The sequence below is a fragment of the Dermochelys coriacea genome, chromosome 13 (genome assembly GCF_009764565.3).
Source record: "Dermochelys coriacea isolate rDerCor1 chromosome 13, rDerCor1.pri.v4, whole genome shotgun sequence".
Taxonomy (NCBI): Eukaryota; Metazoa; Chordata; order Testudines; family Dermochelyidae; genus Dermochelys; species Dermochelys coriacea.
The window spans coordinates 19,991,399-20,006,705 of NC_050080.1; the positions used below are offsets into that span (position 1 = coordinate 19,991,399).

At 43.7% G+C, this 15,307-nt stretch overlaps 1 protein-coding gene across 4 annotated transcripts; it reads left to right on the forward strand.

Annotated features, from left to right (window-relative positions):
* Positions 1-338: 338 nt before the first annotated feature.
* TTPAL (alpha tocopherol transfer protein like) lies at positions 339-15,168 on the forward strand. Of its 4 annotated transcripts, XR_006275494.1 has the most exons (6): positions 351-481; positions 5,463-5,916; positions 6,648-6,841; positions 9,771-9,881; positions 10,336-10,574; positions 10,824-10,956. XR_006275494.1 is itself a non-coding variant. In XM_038370090.2 (5 exons), the coding sequence occupies exons 2-5, from the start codon at positions 5,478-5,480 to the stop codon at positions 11,097-11,099; spliced, it is 1,020 nt and encodes a 339-aa protein (XP_038226018.1). In that variant the 5' UTR covers positions 339-481; positions 5,463-5,477; the 3' UTR covers positions 11,100-15,168. The 4 variants fall into 4 exon arrangements, 3 of the variants coding, with proteins under 3 accessions (XP_038226018.1, XP_038226021.1, XP_043352185.1); XM_038370090.2 differs by lacking the exon at positions 10,336-10,574 and having other exon boundaries at positions 339-481; positions 10,824-15,168; XM_038370093.2 differs by having other exon boundaries at positions 10,336-15,168.
* The last annotated feature ends 139 nt before the right edge of the window (positions 15,169-15,307 follow it).

Sequence of the window (15,307 nt, forward strand, 5' to 3'; positions counted from 1 at the left end):
GACACAGCCTCGCCCCCCGAAGGTACCATAACGTGGGGTGGGGAGACATGGCACAGCTTGACCCCCGCCCCATTCAGGTACAGCAGTGGGGGGGGGGCAGCCTCACACCCCAGAAAGTATAGCAATGTGTATGGGGGCGGGGGGGGGTGACAGCCTCGCTCCCCTGGAAGGTACCACCACGTGTTGAGGGGTAACGGCCCACCAGGCCACCCCGCAGCCCCGGAAGGCCCTACCACACGTGGGGGAGCAGATCCTCACCCGCCCGGAAGGTACCACGACGGCGGGGGTGGGGGGTGGGGCCACCCCCTCAGAAAGTGCGGGGGCATTAAGGACCCCCCGCCCCCGCCGGAGGCCGGGCGTTCAGCGCCTGAGCGCTCCCGCCGCCTTTGCGTCACTTCCGGCGGGCCGCGGGCGTTGTGGTTCCGGGGTCACGGCGTCTGATCCCCCGGAACGGTTCCTTCGGCTCGGAGCCGGCGCTCCGGTAATTTGCATGGGGAGGGCGCGGCCCGGGCCCGGGCGATGGGGCGTGGCGGGCCGGCGTGAGGAGAGAGGCAGTGGGGGAGGGGCAGCCTCTCTTGCCGTGGGACTGAGCGCGTGGAGGGGCCGGGGGCGCCCCCCCCCGGATTGGGGGGCTCGGGGCTGTCAGTGGGGGTCTGTGACATTGATACAGGGCCTGGGAGGCTGCCAGTCTTGCCCCTGGCGCAGTGGCCGGGTCCTGGCCCCTGGGCCCGACTGAGCAGGGTCCCCTGCCAGGGGGCAGGTGCTCAGGGAAATCGGCCCCCTCCCAATCCCGCCTGGGCGCCCGCTGTGGTGCCTAAAGGGCTGACAGCCCCGGCTGCGAACAGATGAGGGTGATGCTTAGCCCCTGCTGCCGCTATCCAGACTACAGCCTAGCCGCCCTGGGGTGCGATGAGAGGAGACACGTCCCAGGAAATAACCCAAACGCCCATCCTGCTCCCTCGCACCGAGTCCCTAGGCTCTGCTGTAGAAGATGAAAGGATGCAGTTGCATCAGAGAGTTGATCCTGTGCGATGTTTATACAGATGATCCCTACTCAATACTCTAGGGGAAGGCACAGCCTTCTCCTCGCCCAGCACCTCTTTCAGAAGGGCTCTGTGCAGGTGAATGTGAATCACAGGAGCCACAAATTTAATCCTACTTTTTCCTAGTGCCAGTCCCAAATCAAGCTCCAAGAAATAACTCAAATATAGTATTTCATCCTTTATTCTCTTCCCCTCTCCCTTGTCCACTCACCATATGTCCCTAACCCCTGTTTGCCAGAAGCTGGGAATGAGCGACGGGATGGATCATAGATACTAAAGTCAGAAGGGACCATTATGATCATCTAGTTCGACCTCCTGCACAACGCAGGCCACAGAATCTCACCCACCCACTCCTGCAGAAAACCTCTCACCTATGTCTGAGCTATTGAAGTCCTCAAATTGTGGTTTAAAGACTTCAAGGAGCAGAGACTCCTCTAGCAAGTGACCTGTGCCCCGTGCTACAGAGGAAGGCAAAAAACCTCCAGGGCCTCTTCCAATCTGCCCTGGAGGAAAATTCCTTCCCGACCCCAAATATGGCGATCAGCTAAACCCTGCGCATATGGGAAAGATTCACCAGCCAGGAAAGAATTCTCTGTAGTAACTCCGATCCCATCCCATCACAGGCCATTGGGCCTATTTACCATGAATAGTTAAAGATCAGTTAATTACCAAAATCATGTTGTCCCATCAGACTATCTCCTCCATAAACTTATCAAGCTTAATCTTAAAGCCAGATAGGTCTTTTGCCCCCACTGCTTCCCTTGGAAGGCTATTCCAAAACTTCACTCTTCTCATGGTTAGAAACCTTCGTCTAATTTCAAGTTTAAACTTCCCGATGACCAGTTTATATCCATTTGTTCTTGTGTCCACATTGGTACTGAGCTTAAATAATTCCTCTCCCTCTCCGGTATTTATCCCTCTGATATATTTATAGAGAGCAATCATATCTCCCCTCAACCGTCTTTTAGTTAGGATAAACAAGCCAAGCTCTTTGAGTCTCCTTTCATAAGACAGGTTTTCCATTCCTCGGATCATCCTAGTAGCCCTTCTCTGTACCTGTTCCAGTTTGAATTCATCCTTCTTAAACATAGGAGACCAGAACTGCACACAGTATTCCAGGTGAGTTCTCACCAATGCCTTGCATAATGGTACTAAAACCTCCTTATCTCTACTGGAAATACCTTGCCTGATGCATCCCAAGACCGCATTAGCTCTTTTCACGGCCATATCACATTGGCGGCTCATAGTCGTCCTATGATCAACCAATACTCTGAGGTCCTTCTCTTCCTCCGTTACTTCTAACTGATGCGTCCCCAACTTATAACTAAAATTCTTGTTATTAATCCCTAAATGCATAACCTTACACTTCTCACTGTTAAATTTCATCCTATTACTATTACTCCAGTCTACAAGGTCATCCAAATCTTCCTGTATGATTTCCCGGTCATTCTCTAAATTGGCAATACCTCCCAGCTTTGTATCATCCGCAAACTTTATTAGCACACTTCCACTTTTTGTGCCGAGGTCAGTAATAAAAAGATTAAATGAGATTGGTCCCAAAACTGATCCCTGAGGAACTCCACTGGTAACCTCTCTCCAGCCCGACAGTTCACCTTTCAGTAGGACCTGCAATAGTCTCCCTGTTAACCAATTCCTTATCCACCTTTCAATTTTCATATTGATCCCCATCTTTTCCAATTTAACTAATAATTCCCTATGTGGCACAGTATCAAACGCCTTACTGAAATCTAGGTAAATTAGATCCATTGCATTTCCTTTGTCTAAGAAATCTGTTACTTTCTCAAAGAAGGAGATGAGGTTGGTTTGGCATGATCTACCTTTTGTAAAACCATGTTGTATTTTGTCCTATTTACCATTGACCTCAATGTCCTTAACTACTTTCTCCTTCAAAATTTTTTCTAAGACCTTGCATACTACAGATGTCAAACTAACAGGCCTGTAGTTACCTGGATCACTTTTTTTTCCTTTCTTAAAAATAGGAAGTCTGTTAGCAATTCTCCAGTCATACGGTACAACCCCTGAGTTTACAGACTCATTAAAAATTCTTGCTAATGGGTTTGCAATTTCATGTGCCAGTGCCTTTAATATTCTTGGATGCAGATTATCTGGGCCCCCCGATTTAGTCCCATTAAGCTGTTCAGGTTTCACTTCTACCTCAGGTATGGTAATATCTGCCTCCATATCCTTATTCCCATTTGTCATCCTACCATTATCCCTAAGATCCTCTTTAGCCTTATTAAAGACTGAGGCAAAGTATTTGTTTAGATATTGGGCCATGCGTAGATTATCCTTGACCTCCACTCCATCCTCAGTGTTTAGTGGCCCCACTTCTTCTTTCTTTCTTTTTCTTCTTATTTATATGGCTATAGAACCTTTTACTATTGATTTTAATTCCCTTTGCAAGGTCCAACTCTACTTGACTTTTGGCCTGTCTCACTTTATCTCTACATGTGTTGACCTCAATAAGGTAGCTTTCCTTGCTGATCCCTGCCATCTTCCACTCCCTGTATGCTTTCTGCTTTTTCTTAATCGCCTCTCTGAGATGCTTGGTCTACAACTCCTGCCTATGAATTTTTTCCCCTTTCTTGGGATGCAGGCTTCCGATAGCTTCTGCAGCTTTGATTTAAAGTAATCCCAGGCCTCCTCTGCCTTTAGATCCATAAATTCTTCAGTCCAATCCACTTCCTTAACTAATTTCCTTAATTTTTGAAAGTCAGCCCTTTTGAAATCAAAAACCCTAGTTGCAGATTTATTTTTGTTAATCCTTCCGTTCAGTTTGAACTGAATTAGCTCATGATCGCTTGAACCAAGATTGTCCCCTACAACCATTTCTTCTATGAGGTCCACGCTACTCACCAAAACCAAATCTAAAATGGCATTCCCTCTAGTCGGTTCAGCAACTACTTGATGAAGGAATCCATCAGATATCGCATCTAGGAAAATCTGAGCCCTATTGTTATTACTAGCACTCGTTCTCCAATCTATATCTGGGAAATTAAAGTCTCCCATGATCACGCAGTTTCCATTAGTATTTACTTCATTAAAAACATTAAAGAGGGCTCTATCCATATCCAAATTAGATCACGGTGGTCTATAGCACACCCCAAGCACTATCGCAGGGGAGGCTCTAGTAGTTTTCTTCCCCAGTGTAATTTTTACCCAGACGAACTCTGTCTTATCCATTCAATCGCTTCTTATTTCTTTACATTCTACCTCATCGTTGATATACAATGCTACTCCACTACCTTTACCTTTATTTCTGTCTTTCCTAAACAGCACACAGCCTTCAATACCTGTAGTCCAGTCATGACTACTATTCCACCATGTTTCTGTTATCCCTATAATATCTGGTTTCAGTTCCTGCACTAATAGCTCTAGTTCCTCTATTTTGTTACTAGGCTCCTCGCACTGATGTACAAACATCTTAATTTTTGCTGGTTGGCCTCACTCACTTGATGATGACCTGTTCTGTTCATTCCCTCTGGGGCATCTGGCACTGGCCACTGTCGGAAGACAGGATACTGGGCTAGATCAACCTTTGGTCTGACCCAGTGTGGCGGTTCTTGTGTTTAGGCAATAAAGGACTCTGCAACATAATTCACATTTCCAGTTTGAAGGTATCTGCTGTTTAATCTACTATATATTTGAGAAACTGTTGCAATAAGAATTTGTTTCTGTATCTACTACACTTCTCCAGTCTGTGCACTGCAGTACTTTCCAGTATAATTAAGACATGTACTTCTGGAATGCTACACATCTGACTATAAAGTATCTAATTGCCCAAATGACATAAATGTCATAAATGCTCATTGGCAGTTACACACAACTTTGCAGGGGATCTCAATGAAAACTTCCTACTGCAAGCCGATAGTCAGAAGAGTTTCTTAGTGTAGTGACTGTGACTTGACCAATACTTTATGCAGAGACTTAGAAAACTTTAGTCAGCTGTACTGATACAGATCTGTTGGTGTAAGAGACCCTAAAAATCCCAATCAGGACAATTTATATCCAATTAAAAACTGAAAGTAAATGAAATGCTAATACAAACTTATTTCTCTTTGATTTACCGTTTGCAGTTTATTGGTGGCACAGCTCTATAGCTCTGTCATCATCAACTGACTTATGTGCAAAAGCTTCTTCTAATATTATTTTATACTGTTTTGGGGCATAAAACAATGACATGATCTAGTAATCTGATTCTAGGACAGGGAGACAGGAACTCCTGAATGCTAATTCTGGCTCTAATACCAATTCCCATTGTGCCTGTGATTGAGCCACTTAGCCTCTCTGTGCCATAATTTTCCCACCTGTTTCTTAGGGATAATACATACTATGTAAATACTAAACATTATGACTGATAGTATGGAGATTATTTGTTGTGTGTGTTGTTTTGGACAGACTTCCTGCTAACTAATGTCAGGAGACAGTGATTGTACCCGAACAAGCCCATCCGTGGGGTCTCCATCGGATAATGAGTTCCTGCCAGATCGGCCAAGGTATGTGTGCTCACTGTCTCCTGATCTTATTGCCAAGGCTCGTGAAGAGCTGCAGGAGAAACCTGAATGGAGGCTTCGTGATGTGCAAGCCCTCCGAGACATGGTGTGTAAGGATTACCCTACTCTGGGCACGTGTCTGGACGATGCTTTCTTGCTAAGGTTCCTTAGAGCCAGGAAATTTGATTATGACCGAGCGCTTCAGCTTCTGGTGAACTATCACAGCTGCAGGAGGAGCTGGCCTGAGGTCTTCAATAACTTGAAACCATCTGCAATTAAGGCTGTCCTAGCATCTGGCTTTGTCACTGTGCTGCCTCACTTGGACACTGAGGGACGCCACGTTGTCTGCATTCGTCCAGGTATTGTAATGCCTGAATTCCCTGGTTGGAACAAGATTCTTTGCATCTTTGAGGTATCTCTGACTGTGCCAAAGTCTATTTCTTGCTCCCTTGCGGACACTGGTGATTCTTGCAGATTACATGGCATTGCTTCCTTTTGAAATCTGAAAAGTGAAAGGATTAATGTCTGTTGTTTGTCCAATTTAGATCACTTTTTTCCTATTTTAGCAATAGCTGCAGTTGACTAAAACCAAAAATACAAAGTGGGTTAATGTGGTTGCCTGATGATTTGAGAAAAATATGAATGTGCAATCAGCCTGAGATAGCAATAAGTCTGCTGTCTTCTAGATGCAAGTTTATAATAAGCCTCTTCGACAACAAGCTGGGGGTTCAAGGTGGGGCAAAGAGCCTCTGACATCCCAAATCTGCGTTCAGTGCTGCCAGGTCTGCTGTAAACTGTTTTCATACTTCGCTGTCCCATCTACCTGCTTTCTTTCTGAGATGAAATGATTTCTCTTCTAGTAATCTATGCTGGGGAAAGTAGGGGGTTCTTAAGACCACAGCCTTTGCTCTTTGAAGTAAATATGGCATCTTGCTTGAGAAATGTTACTGTGAACTAGTAGTGTGGGTGTTAAAGAATAATTTCGGAGTTCTGGAAAATAGATCATCATTTTTTGGCATATATATATATATATATATATATTGTCATTTTATATTTACTTTCCAAATAACCATACGTTTTGTAACCTTAGACAGATGGATACCAAGTAATTATCCAATTACTGAGAACATTCGTGCCATATACTTAACATTAGAAAAACTCATTCAGTCTGAAGAGACCCAAGTGAATGGAATTGTAATCCTTGCAGACTACAAAGGAGTCAGTTTATCTAAGGCATCTCATTTTGGTCCTTTTGTAGCTAAAAAAGTGATTGGAATTCTTCAGGTAAGACCTGACTTGTGCACTGTAAACTACTGCTTCTATGTCTAGAGTTCTGCTAATGCTAAAAAAAATTCATATGTTGGCTTTTACCTGAATGCTTTTAAAAATGCATTTCTGCCCTCTGCCAGCTCTTAACTGGTTGATGCTGGCTGCTAATGGGTCTGACTTTATACTCCGAGCCTCCCAAGTCTGCTGCTACTTTGGGAACTTGAAGTTTGAGTTGTTGAGCCCGCTTGCCATCTGGTAGGGGGAGGATAAATGATGTAAGACTAGGGAGAAGAGACCCCCTTGCTGATCTTTGAATGTTGATAATATGCTCTGATGTATAAATGGTCTTTGCTAAAGGAGCTTCCAGTCTAGATGGGACATAGAACCATTCACACACTGAGTCTTGGGTGATCGCGCAAATTTCAAGTGGTGCTGCAGGAATTTTGCAGAGTTGACTTTTGAAAGGCTTCCCTGAAAGTTGTGTTTTGAGGAAAGATTTCTAAGAGGAAAGAGGTTGAGAAGAGGCTGCTCCAAGCCTAAGGGGGCAGCATAGAAGGAAGTGCAAAGCAGACACAGGTTACTTTGTCTGAGTGGCAGGAGAGCAAGATAATTTTAGTTGTAGCATTTTCTATAGTCTAGAGCAGGGGCGGGCAAACTTTTTGGCCTGAGGGCCACATTGGGTTTCTGAAATTGTATGGAGGGCCAGTTAGGGGAGGCTATGCCTCCCAAAACAGCCAGGCGTGGCCTGGTCCCTGCCCCCATCTGACGCCCCCCCGCTTTCGCCCCCCGTTCTCTGTCCCCTGATGGCCCCCCTGCCACCCCCATCCAACCCCTCCTCTCATTCCTGACTGCCCCCTGGGACCTCTGCCCCATCCAATCGCTCCTTCTCCCTGACCGCCCCTGGAACCCCTGCCCCGACTGCCCCCTGCTACCTCATCCAACCGCCCCCTCCTTCCTGACTGCCCCCCTCCTAGGACCCCTGCCCCCATTCAACCCCCCGTTCCCTGCCCTCTGACTGCCCCAACCCCTATTCACACCCCCCCACCTAATCACTGCTCCGAACTCCCCTACCCTCTATCTCTCCCCCCCCCACACACACACACACCTTACCACGCTGCCTGGAGTACTGGTGGCTGGCAGTGTTACAGCCGCACAGCCCAGAGCACCAGGACAGGCAGCCGTGCCGCCCAGCTGGAGCCAGCCATGCCACCATGCAGCACAGAGCACCAGGTCAGGCTGCGGCTCTGCAGCTGCGCTGCCCAGCAAGATCTCACAGCCCCGCCACGTAGAGCATTGCCCTGGCAGTGTTGTGAGCTGAGGCTGTGGGGGAGAGGGCTAGCCTCCGGGGCCAGGAGCTCAGGGGCCAGGCAGGATGGTCCTGCAGGCCGGATGTGGCCCACGGGCTGTAGTTTGCCCACCTCTGATCTAGAGGGGAGCATGGTAATGTAACTGTAGGCAAGCTCCTATTGAATGACTTTTTCTTCTTCCCGTGAGCTTTAGTCTAGTCTGAGGTGTGCATGCTTTTTTGCTGGATCCCTGCAGGGAGAATGAGGAGAGTTCTGTGGAAACAAGAATAGACACTTAATTGCACACTGGCTAATACTTCTCACTTCTCACCATTCTTACAGAAGTTCCACAGTCTGAATATGATTGTTTTGCAAAGTTCTGTCTGAATCTACAATTAACTTACACAAGTAAAATGGGTGATAAATTTCAACTGATAAGTACAGATATAATAAAATAATTACACAGAAGTGTGGTGAGGGACTAATACTTGACATTGAAGACCCCAGTTGAAATTTGGTGTAAGTCGCGTGTGAGATGAGTGCACTAGTTCTTATTCTATAGCAGATGCTATTTGGCACGCTTGAAAGCCTGTGGTGAGAGGAGACAACCACAGGACTAGAATAATCAGAGTTTTTGCTAGCTAGATTTGGGGTAACTTGGCTGACCCATGCAAAGAAACTTGCCCAGATTCTGACCACACTACCTTGCTTTTGCAAGAGTTATCAATCACTCGCTGCCGAGAGCCCCCAACTTCATTAAACATTTTACAGAGGGAAAACATTTGTGCAGTGCAAGTGTCCACTCTCTTCAGTCCAAGCAATGAATGTGTTCTCTGTACGGCCAGACTTGGTTATTGGTAGAGGGCAGCATCAATAACTCAATGATGAAACCATAATCCTTAAAAACATCTTTTCTCTTTAGTGATTCTTCCTCCTGAAAGCCTCCCAGTGAAAGCACCATGACTAACCTTATTTTTTAATTGCAGTTTGTACTGCAAAGCCCTGTGTTCCACTGGCAGCTGAGACAGCATTCTAACCTCCCTCGGCTCTATGTGCTGATGTGGTGTCCACCAGTGTAGGGCCCCTTTATCTTTTGCAGTCAACTTGACCAACTTGTCAGATTTCCAGTTGAATAGTAGCAATAGGTTTTCTCCTTCTGTGCAAATACATGAAAGTTTTTCCAAATAACATGGGCTCTGACCCTTAATCATTTAAAATGTTTTGTTTAAAACATGGGCTTCTTTCTGGCCAGTCAGTGCTTTTGATTCCCCAGTAGTACAGGGAATCCGACCCTCAGAATCCAGGGTCATTCATTTTGCATAATTTTTATATAGGAGCTGCTCCTGCCTTAATTAAAAACATTATATTTTTTCAAAAGAAGGCTGGGGCAAAAGTAGAGACATAGTAAATGAAATGTACTATTGGAGGTACATCTCCTGAACCAAGAGTGCTGTCAGGCTCTATGTGAGTGCCAGATACTCTGTTTTTTGTCCGATTCTTGCACCAATATACTCTACTTCACTGCATCAATTTACATTTGAATTGCAAATAGAATCTTGGGAGCAATTGGGTTGTGTGGGCAGTCAGTGTCAGTAAGGTTAAATAGAAAAAGCTGTCCAGTGTTTCTAAACTGCTGTAAAAATCTCTTCCTCCCCCAGGATGGTTTTCCCATTAGAATCAAAGCCGTCAATATTATAAATGAGCCTCGCATATTCAAAGGAATTTTTGCAATCATCAAGCCTTTTCTGAAGGAAAAGATAGCAAACAGGGTAAGTGATTGTGCCTTTTAATATTGGACTTAATGACAAGCTCTTTGCTGGACATGAAATGTAAAGAATATTGAAACAGATAAAAGTTGGAAATGGCAGTGTCCTTTATTCGATCTGCCTGTGACTATATCATCCTTTGCTTCCTAGCTTTTGTCTGGCTCTGTCATAACTGTATCACTTTGAACGTGCTGAGGGTTAGGGAGACTGGTCAGTAGGATTTCTCAGAAGAATGACAGAAGTGGTTGGCTTTCTTTGATAAATACAATCTGGCATTTTACCTGGTTAAATGCACATTTTTAGGACCTATATTATGTAATCAGTATAGTAACTTTCCTCTGGAGTTGGATTATTGAGCCAACAGCATTCTATGCATTAATGTTATGTTTGTTGGAGGAAATCTTCTGAGTTGTCTTTTCTCTTACTCCTCTTTATTCTTCCCCTTCCTTTCTCAAAGGTCCTGTGTTGTTGTAACTTTCTCATCAGCTAAACAGGTTGGATGCAGTTCCCCCTGCAGTTCGTTGATTCTTCCCTTTCACACGCAGAAGAGGATGCCTCTCTCCACAAGGCTGAGTGCTGCCTTCTCTGCACTCCCAGTCCTTGTGAATGAGTTTAGACTCAAACTGAACTGGAAACGTGGTTATTGTGATTAAGATTTACTAACTGGATCGCCTATAAGGCGAGACTTTCAAAAAGGTATCGAACTGGCTTCTACTCTTGCATGCACAATGTTGTGCACTGTCCTTTGCAAAAAGAAAATGATGTTGCTTGCAATTGTGCATGCAGAGCCAGTTGAAACATGCCCCCTTAGAATTATTTAAAGAGCAAAATAGACTCTCCCTACTTGTCATGTGCTGGTCTTGCTGGAGTTTTAAAATGCTTGATTACAAGCTGAAAAGGTGTCTGATACTTTAATAAAATATATTTTGGGATTTTCTTCCTCAGTTTTTTCTTCATGGCTCTGATTTGAATTCTCTTCATCAAAACCTTCCACAAAGGATCCTTCCTGAAGAATATGGTGGCACATCAGGGAAGCTGGATGTCGCTGCCTGGAATGAGTTGCTGCTCGCCTCGGAAGAGGATTTTCTGCATGACTTCTCTGAGCTGGTTCTTCCAGGTGACAGCTCACCATCTGAAGCTGTAGTGAGTGGGGATGCTGAGGAGAAGCAGAGTGAAGAGCCTCTGCGAGGCATGAAACCTCAACTCTACTACTGTTATTAACAAATCAGTTAAAGGAAGCTTCCTTGCACAGTCAGTCTAGATGCCCTCTCCTGTTCTGAAAGGAGTAAGAACACAGTGGGGTTATGAACTCTTCCTTACTCCTAAACCTCCAGTTTGTGAGTAGAGGCATTTTATGCTGTGGAACCAAAGCAAGTTAAAGAGGGTGAGATGGGGGCAAGGCAGAGTTCTCTTTGGAATCTAGGCAGGTCACACAATTCCCAAGTCACCTCAAGTGTTAAGGATTGTTAATCCCAGTGTGAAAGATGCAGTCTAGTAAATTCCTCTTAGTAGTGAGAGAAAAAAATATCTCATTAGAGTGAATCTCATAAGTGTCTCTCTCAGGGTAAAAGGCAGAAAAGACTTGCTAGTTTGGCAATCATCAGAAAATAGCATCATCACTGCATCCTGCAAAGTGATGCTCTGTCAGTGGAGATTGTCAGAAATGTCCAAGTCACAGTCCTGAACCTAATTACCTGGTCCTGTCTGTGCAATAGCATGTTCCAGGAGTATCAGAATGCGTACTGGAGCTTCTCCCTGATATTTTGCACGCTCTGTGTGTGGGGAATTCCTAACAGATTTGCCCTTTGATTTGAAAGGAGAAAGTTACCATAATTTTGTAAACATTGTGACTAGTTATTTCAAAGCATAGTGTAATCAGACACAAATTCCACTTCCAGAAGATTGAGCCCTTCAGATCATGTATTGCATAGCTTTTTTGCAATAAGATGCAACTTTGAATATTTACAACAATATAGACAACTTGAGAAGGAGTGAGGTCATTCACTCAGATATAATCAGTTGCTCTTTCCTTCAGGTGATCACTTGGATGCCCTGCCTTACTTTTCAACTTCCCTAAGTAACTTAAATAGAATCTATGTGGAAAGATTTTGTAGCGGGTAACATCTGTAGAAGGCAATATTAAGTAAGAGAAAGCACGGTAGTTCTTGAGCTACATTACTTTGGATAGAATTTTTGAATCCGAGTCTTTGTAAACCAAATGCAGACAGATATTTTTAAAGAATGTTCAGATTTGTTGTATTGCAGTTGCTCTCTGTTCATGTTTGTCCTGGTTTAAGTAACACTGTTGCTATTATTCATCCCTTTCTCTTTGGATGGCAGCTTCTATGTAAAGTGTAGACTTTGGTCAGTTCTGTAGGGCTTAAGCTTAGGTTGTGTGTTCCAGTACTTTAGATCCTTAGTTCTAATGTCAAATGAGGTTAACGCGTCCTGCATCTGTATAGGCTGTTCCTCAAGTTCATTCTGTGTCATGGTATTGAATTTTAAATGAACTCTGAGCACATTATCTTTGCACATCATGCACTATATAAATAGTGCAAAGGTGAAACCTCATTACAGCCAGGAAGGCACACCCCGTTATTTAAAAGGGTATGTCAGTGGACAAGAACACTGATTATAACCAAACACCTCATCTTTATAGCACTTTTTAAATGGCTGGAATTTCTTTGGGGGGATAGGGAAGGAGAGGGGTTGGGAGGGTAAATCTTTTTACGGAATACCAAGTGGGAAAGAGGGACCGGTTATCTTACTGTAAATATGAAATGTATGGTCTCAAGTAGTTGGACCATCCTTTTCTCTGAGTGCCAAACTGTGCTTGTTTGAATGTCTCTTCCTAGATTACACCATAGCATGACTTTGTTGCCAAAAAGAATTTGGGAAGGAATAGATTAGGGAAATCACAGCTCCCTGACTTGGTAAAATGCTAGCTCTTTTATTCAAGCAATAGAAGAGTGGGACTGGGTTTTGAAAGGAATGAAAGGTATAAAATTTTTTCTAATTAGCAGTTCATAGGTCCAATGGGGACAAGAAGTTCATATCCTGTCACTTGAACAGAAAGACTAGCAGATCCCTTTTACTGTTGCGTAGGATGCTGGCAAGAGTCTATTGAGAGAGAATATAGCTTTCTTCTTTCCTTCCCCTTTTTAGGTATGAAAGATAGTAGGAGAGAGACTCCTGCCTCTAACATCAATGTATGACAGCCCCTGCCCCTTTCTATACTAGTCTTAATTTTCATGGGGGAAAAGTATTTCAGATGAGAAATATCATTCCTGTCATTAACAATCTGTCAGCCCCCAACTTTTGTGCAGACCGGGCAGAAATGCAGGGCTGGCTAGTGTCTCTTCATTTGAGCAAAACTTTCCTCTCAGATCTACTGTGCAGTGCTTGCCGTTATTGTGGAGATAAATCCAGCTCTTCTTCCACCTAGCAAAATAAGCAGAATGTGGCATAGCTTAGGTTGACAATTATGGTTTTAAGCAATCTAACTAAATTAACTGCCAAAAATGCGTTGGGGTGTCTTGAATGGTTTGAGTGAATGCCGACTACTAATTCCCCTCTGTCCACCACCAAAAATTTTTAAAAAAAAAGACACTCCAGGATACAGCATTTGTCTTTGAAGTGGGTGCATGGCAGGCTTTATTCTTACTCTTTCACGGTTGGGTAGTTTCCCCTCTAAGACTACATCTGCACTATGTGTCCCTTTTGGTGGCATGTAGCATACATACACTGCATTTCTCCCTAACACTAGTATAAAAAGCAACACAGATGATAAAGTACTCCTTAGGTGAGTAAAGACATGCCTAAAGCTGGTGCATATGTATCTTACTTGCCCACATAGTGCCTCCCCGCTCACTGCTGTTTTTAGCAGCATAGTGTCCTGCTGCTAGAGTCTTTCCCCAAAGCACTGAAAAGTTCTGGCACTGAGGAGCTCCCAGAGCCTCTCCTGGCCCAGAGCCTTTCCTTGGCATGTGTAGCTACACATCAGTATGGATGCTCCCTGCTTTTCACTGTGACATGTAGTTACCTCTGCCCTGCATGTCACCAGGGTGCAGTGTAGACATAGCCTAAGAGGAGCTGCTCTCAACCAGTTTGGTAACAAGTTTTCTAACAGAGCTTTCCCTCTTCACTAAACTTCCTCCTTAAAAAGGATTTGTGGGGGGGGAAAATCTCCAGCAACCAGGGCAATACTTGATTTTTTCAATGCTTTTTCACTCTGGCATGCCTTAAACTATAGCAACCAAACTAGATTTCATTTGTAGCCTCAAACCAAGGTCATCTTTGGAAGACAAATTGACAGTTTGTAGTACTTTATTCTTAAACAAAATAGCTTTGGTCATCTTACTTGTAGATAGAGACTTAAGTTTTCCTCTCAGAACTTTTGTTTTGGAATTGTTAGACTTTGGAATCTAGCTTTTAAATTCATGATAGCTGTCATCAGTAATATAGCATACATAGACAAAGCCAGTACATTATCCATTATCAGCTATAACTTTTCCTAATTCCCTCATGGGGGCAGATGCTTTGCTTGTCTTCCTAGAGAAAGTGTAGACTCTCACAAGAGGAACTATAGCTTAACAGCTAGAAGCTGTTAATATTTTGGTACCCAAAGCACTATTTAAAAAAAAAAAAAAACTGTAGAAAAGTTGAGCTATCAAGCCCTTTAATGACAGGCAGCCCTTTTGTCTCAGAGGCAGATGGCATTATAAAGCTAAATAGGTTATGTATTTGACAATAGGCCCACACTTCTAGTGACTTCTTATCTTTAAAGTAGGAGGGAAGGAAGAGCAATGGAGTTAACTCAAAAAATCCCTTTCAGTGTTAAATTAACATCGGGCTGTTTCAACTAAACTTTCTAAAAATCAGTTCCATGGTAAGCTAGCTGAGTGAGGACAACGTCAGAAGTAACAATTCTGGCTAGGCAGTAACTGAGAGGAAGGTACTCAAACTGCCTTGGGCAACCTTGACTGTCTCATGGGAAGTAGGACAAAGGTTAATTGCATACTGTAAATAAAATACTTGAATTTATACTAGGGCAAATAGGGGTTATACATACAGGGGTCTTTTTCAGGGAATGAGGGTGTTTTGGCACAAGTTCAGTAATATGATTGTTCAAATGATTTTGCTTTTTGGTTTAAGTGTACCTAAAGTTGTTAGGTTTAATATACATCTGTTATTTTGATAAAATGTTTATTTTTATATTGCATTTTATAAAATGGAGTGGTCAATGTATGTACTTTTATTATGCATGACTGGGTATTAAACAATTCTAACAGAATCTAGTTCATTTTAAGTGTACAATACCCTTTTTCAAGTTAGTTTAGATGTCATGGAATCACTCCTAAAGATGCAAATTTAAGCTTATTTCCCTCTTGCACTTGTATTTAAGTACTAGTAAACTGAGCATGAGCTGC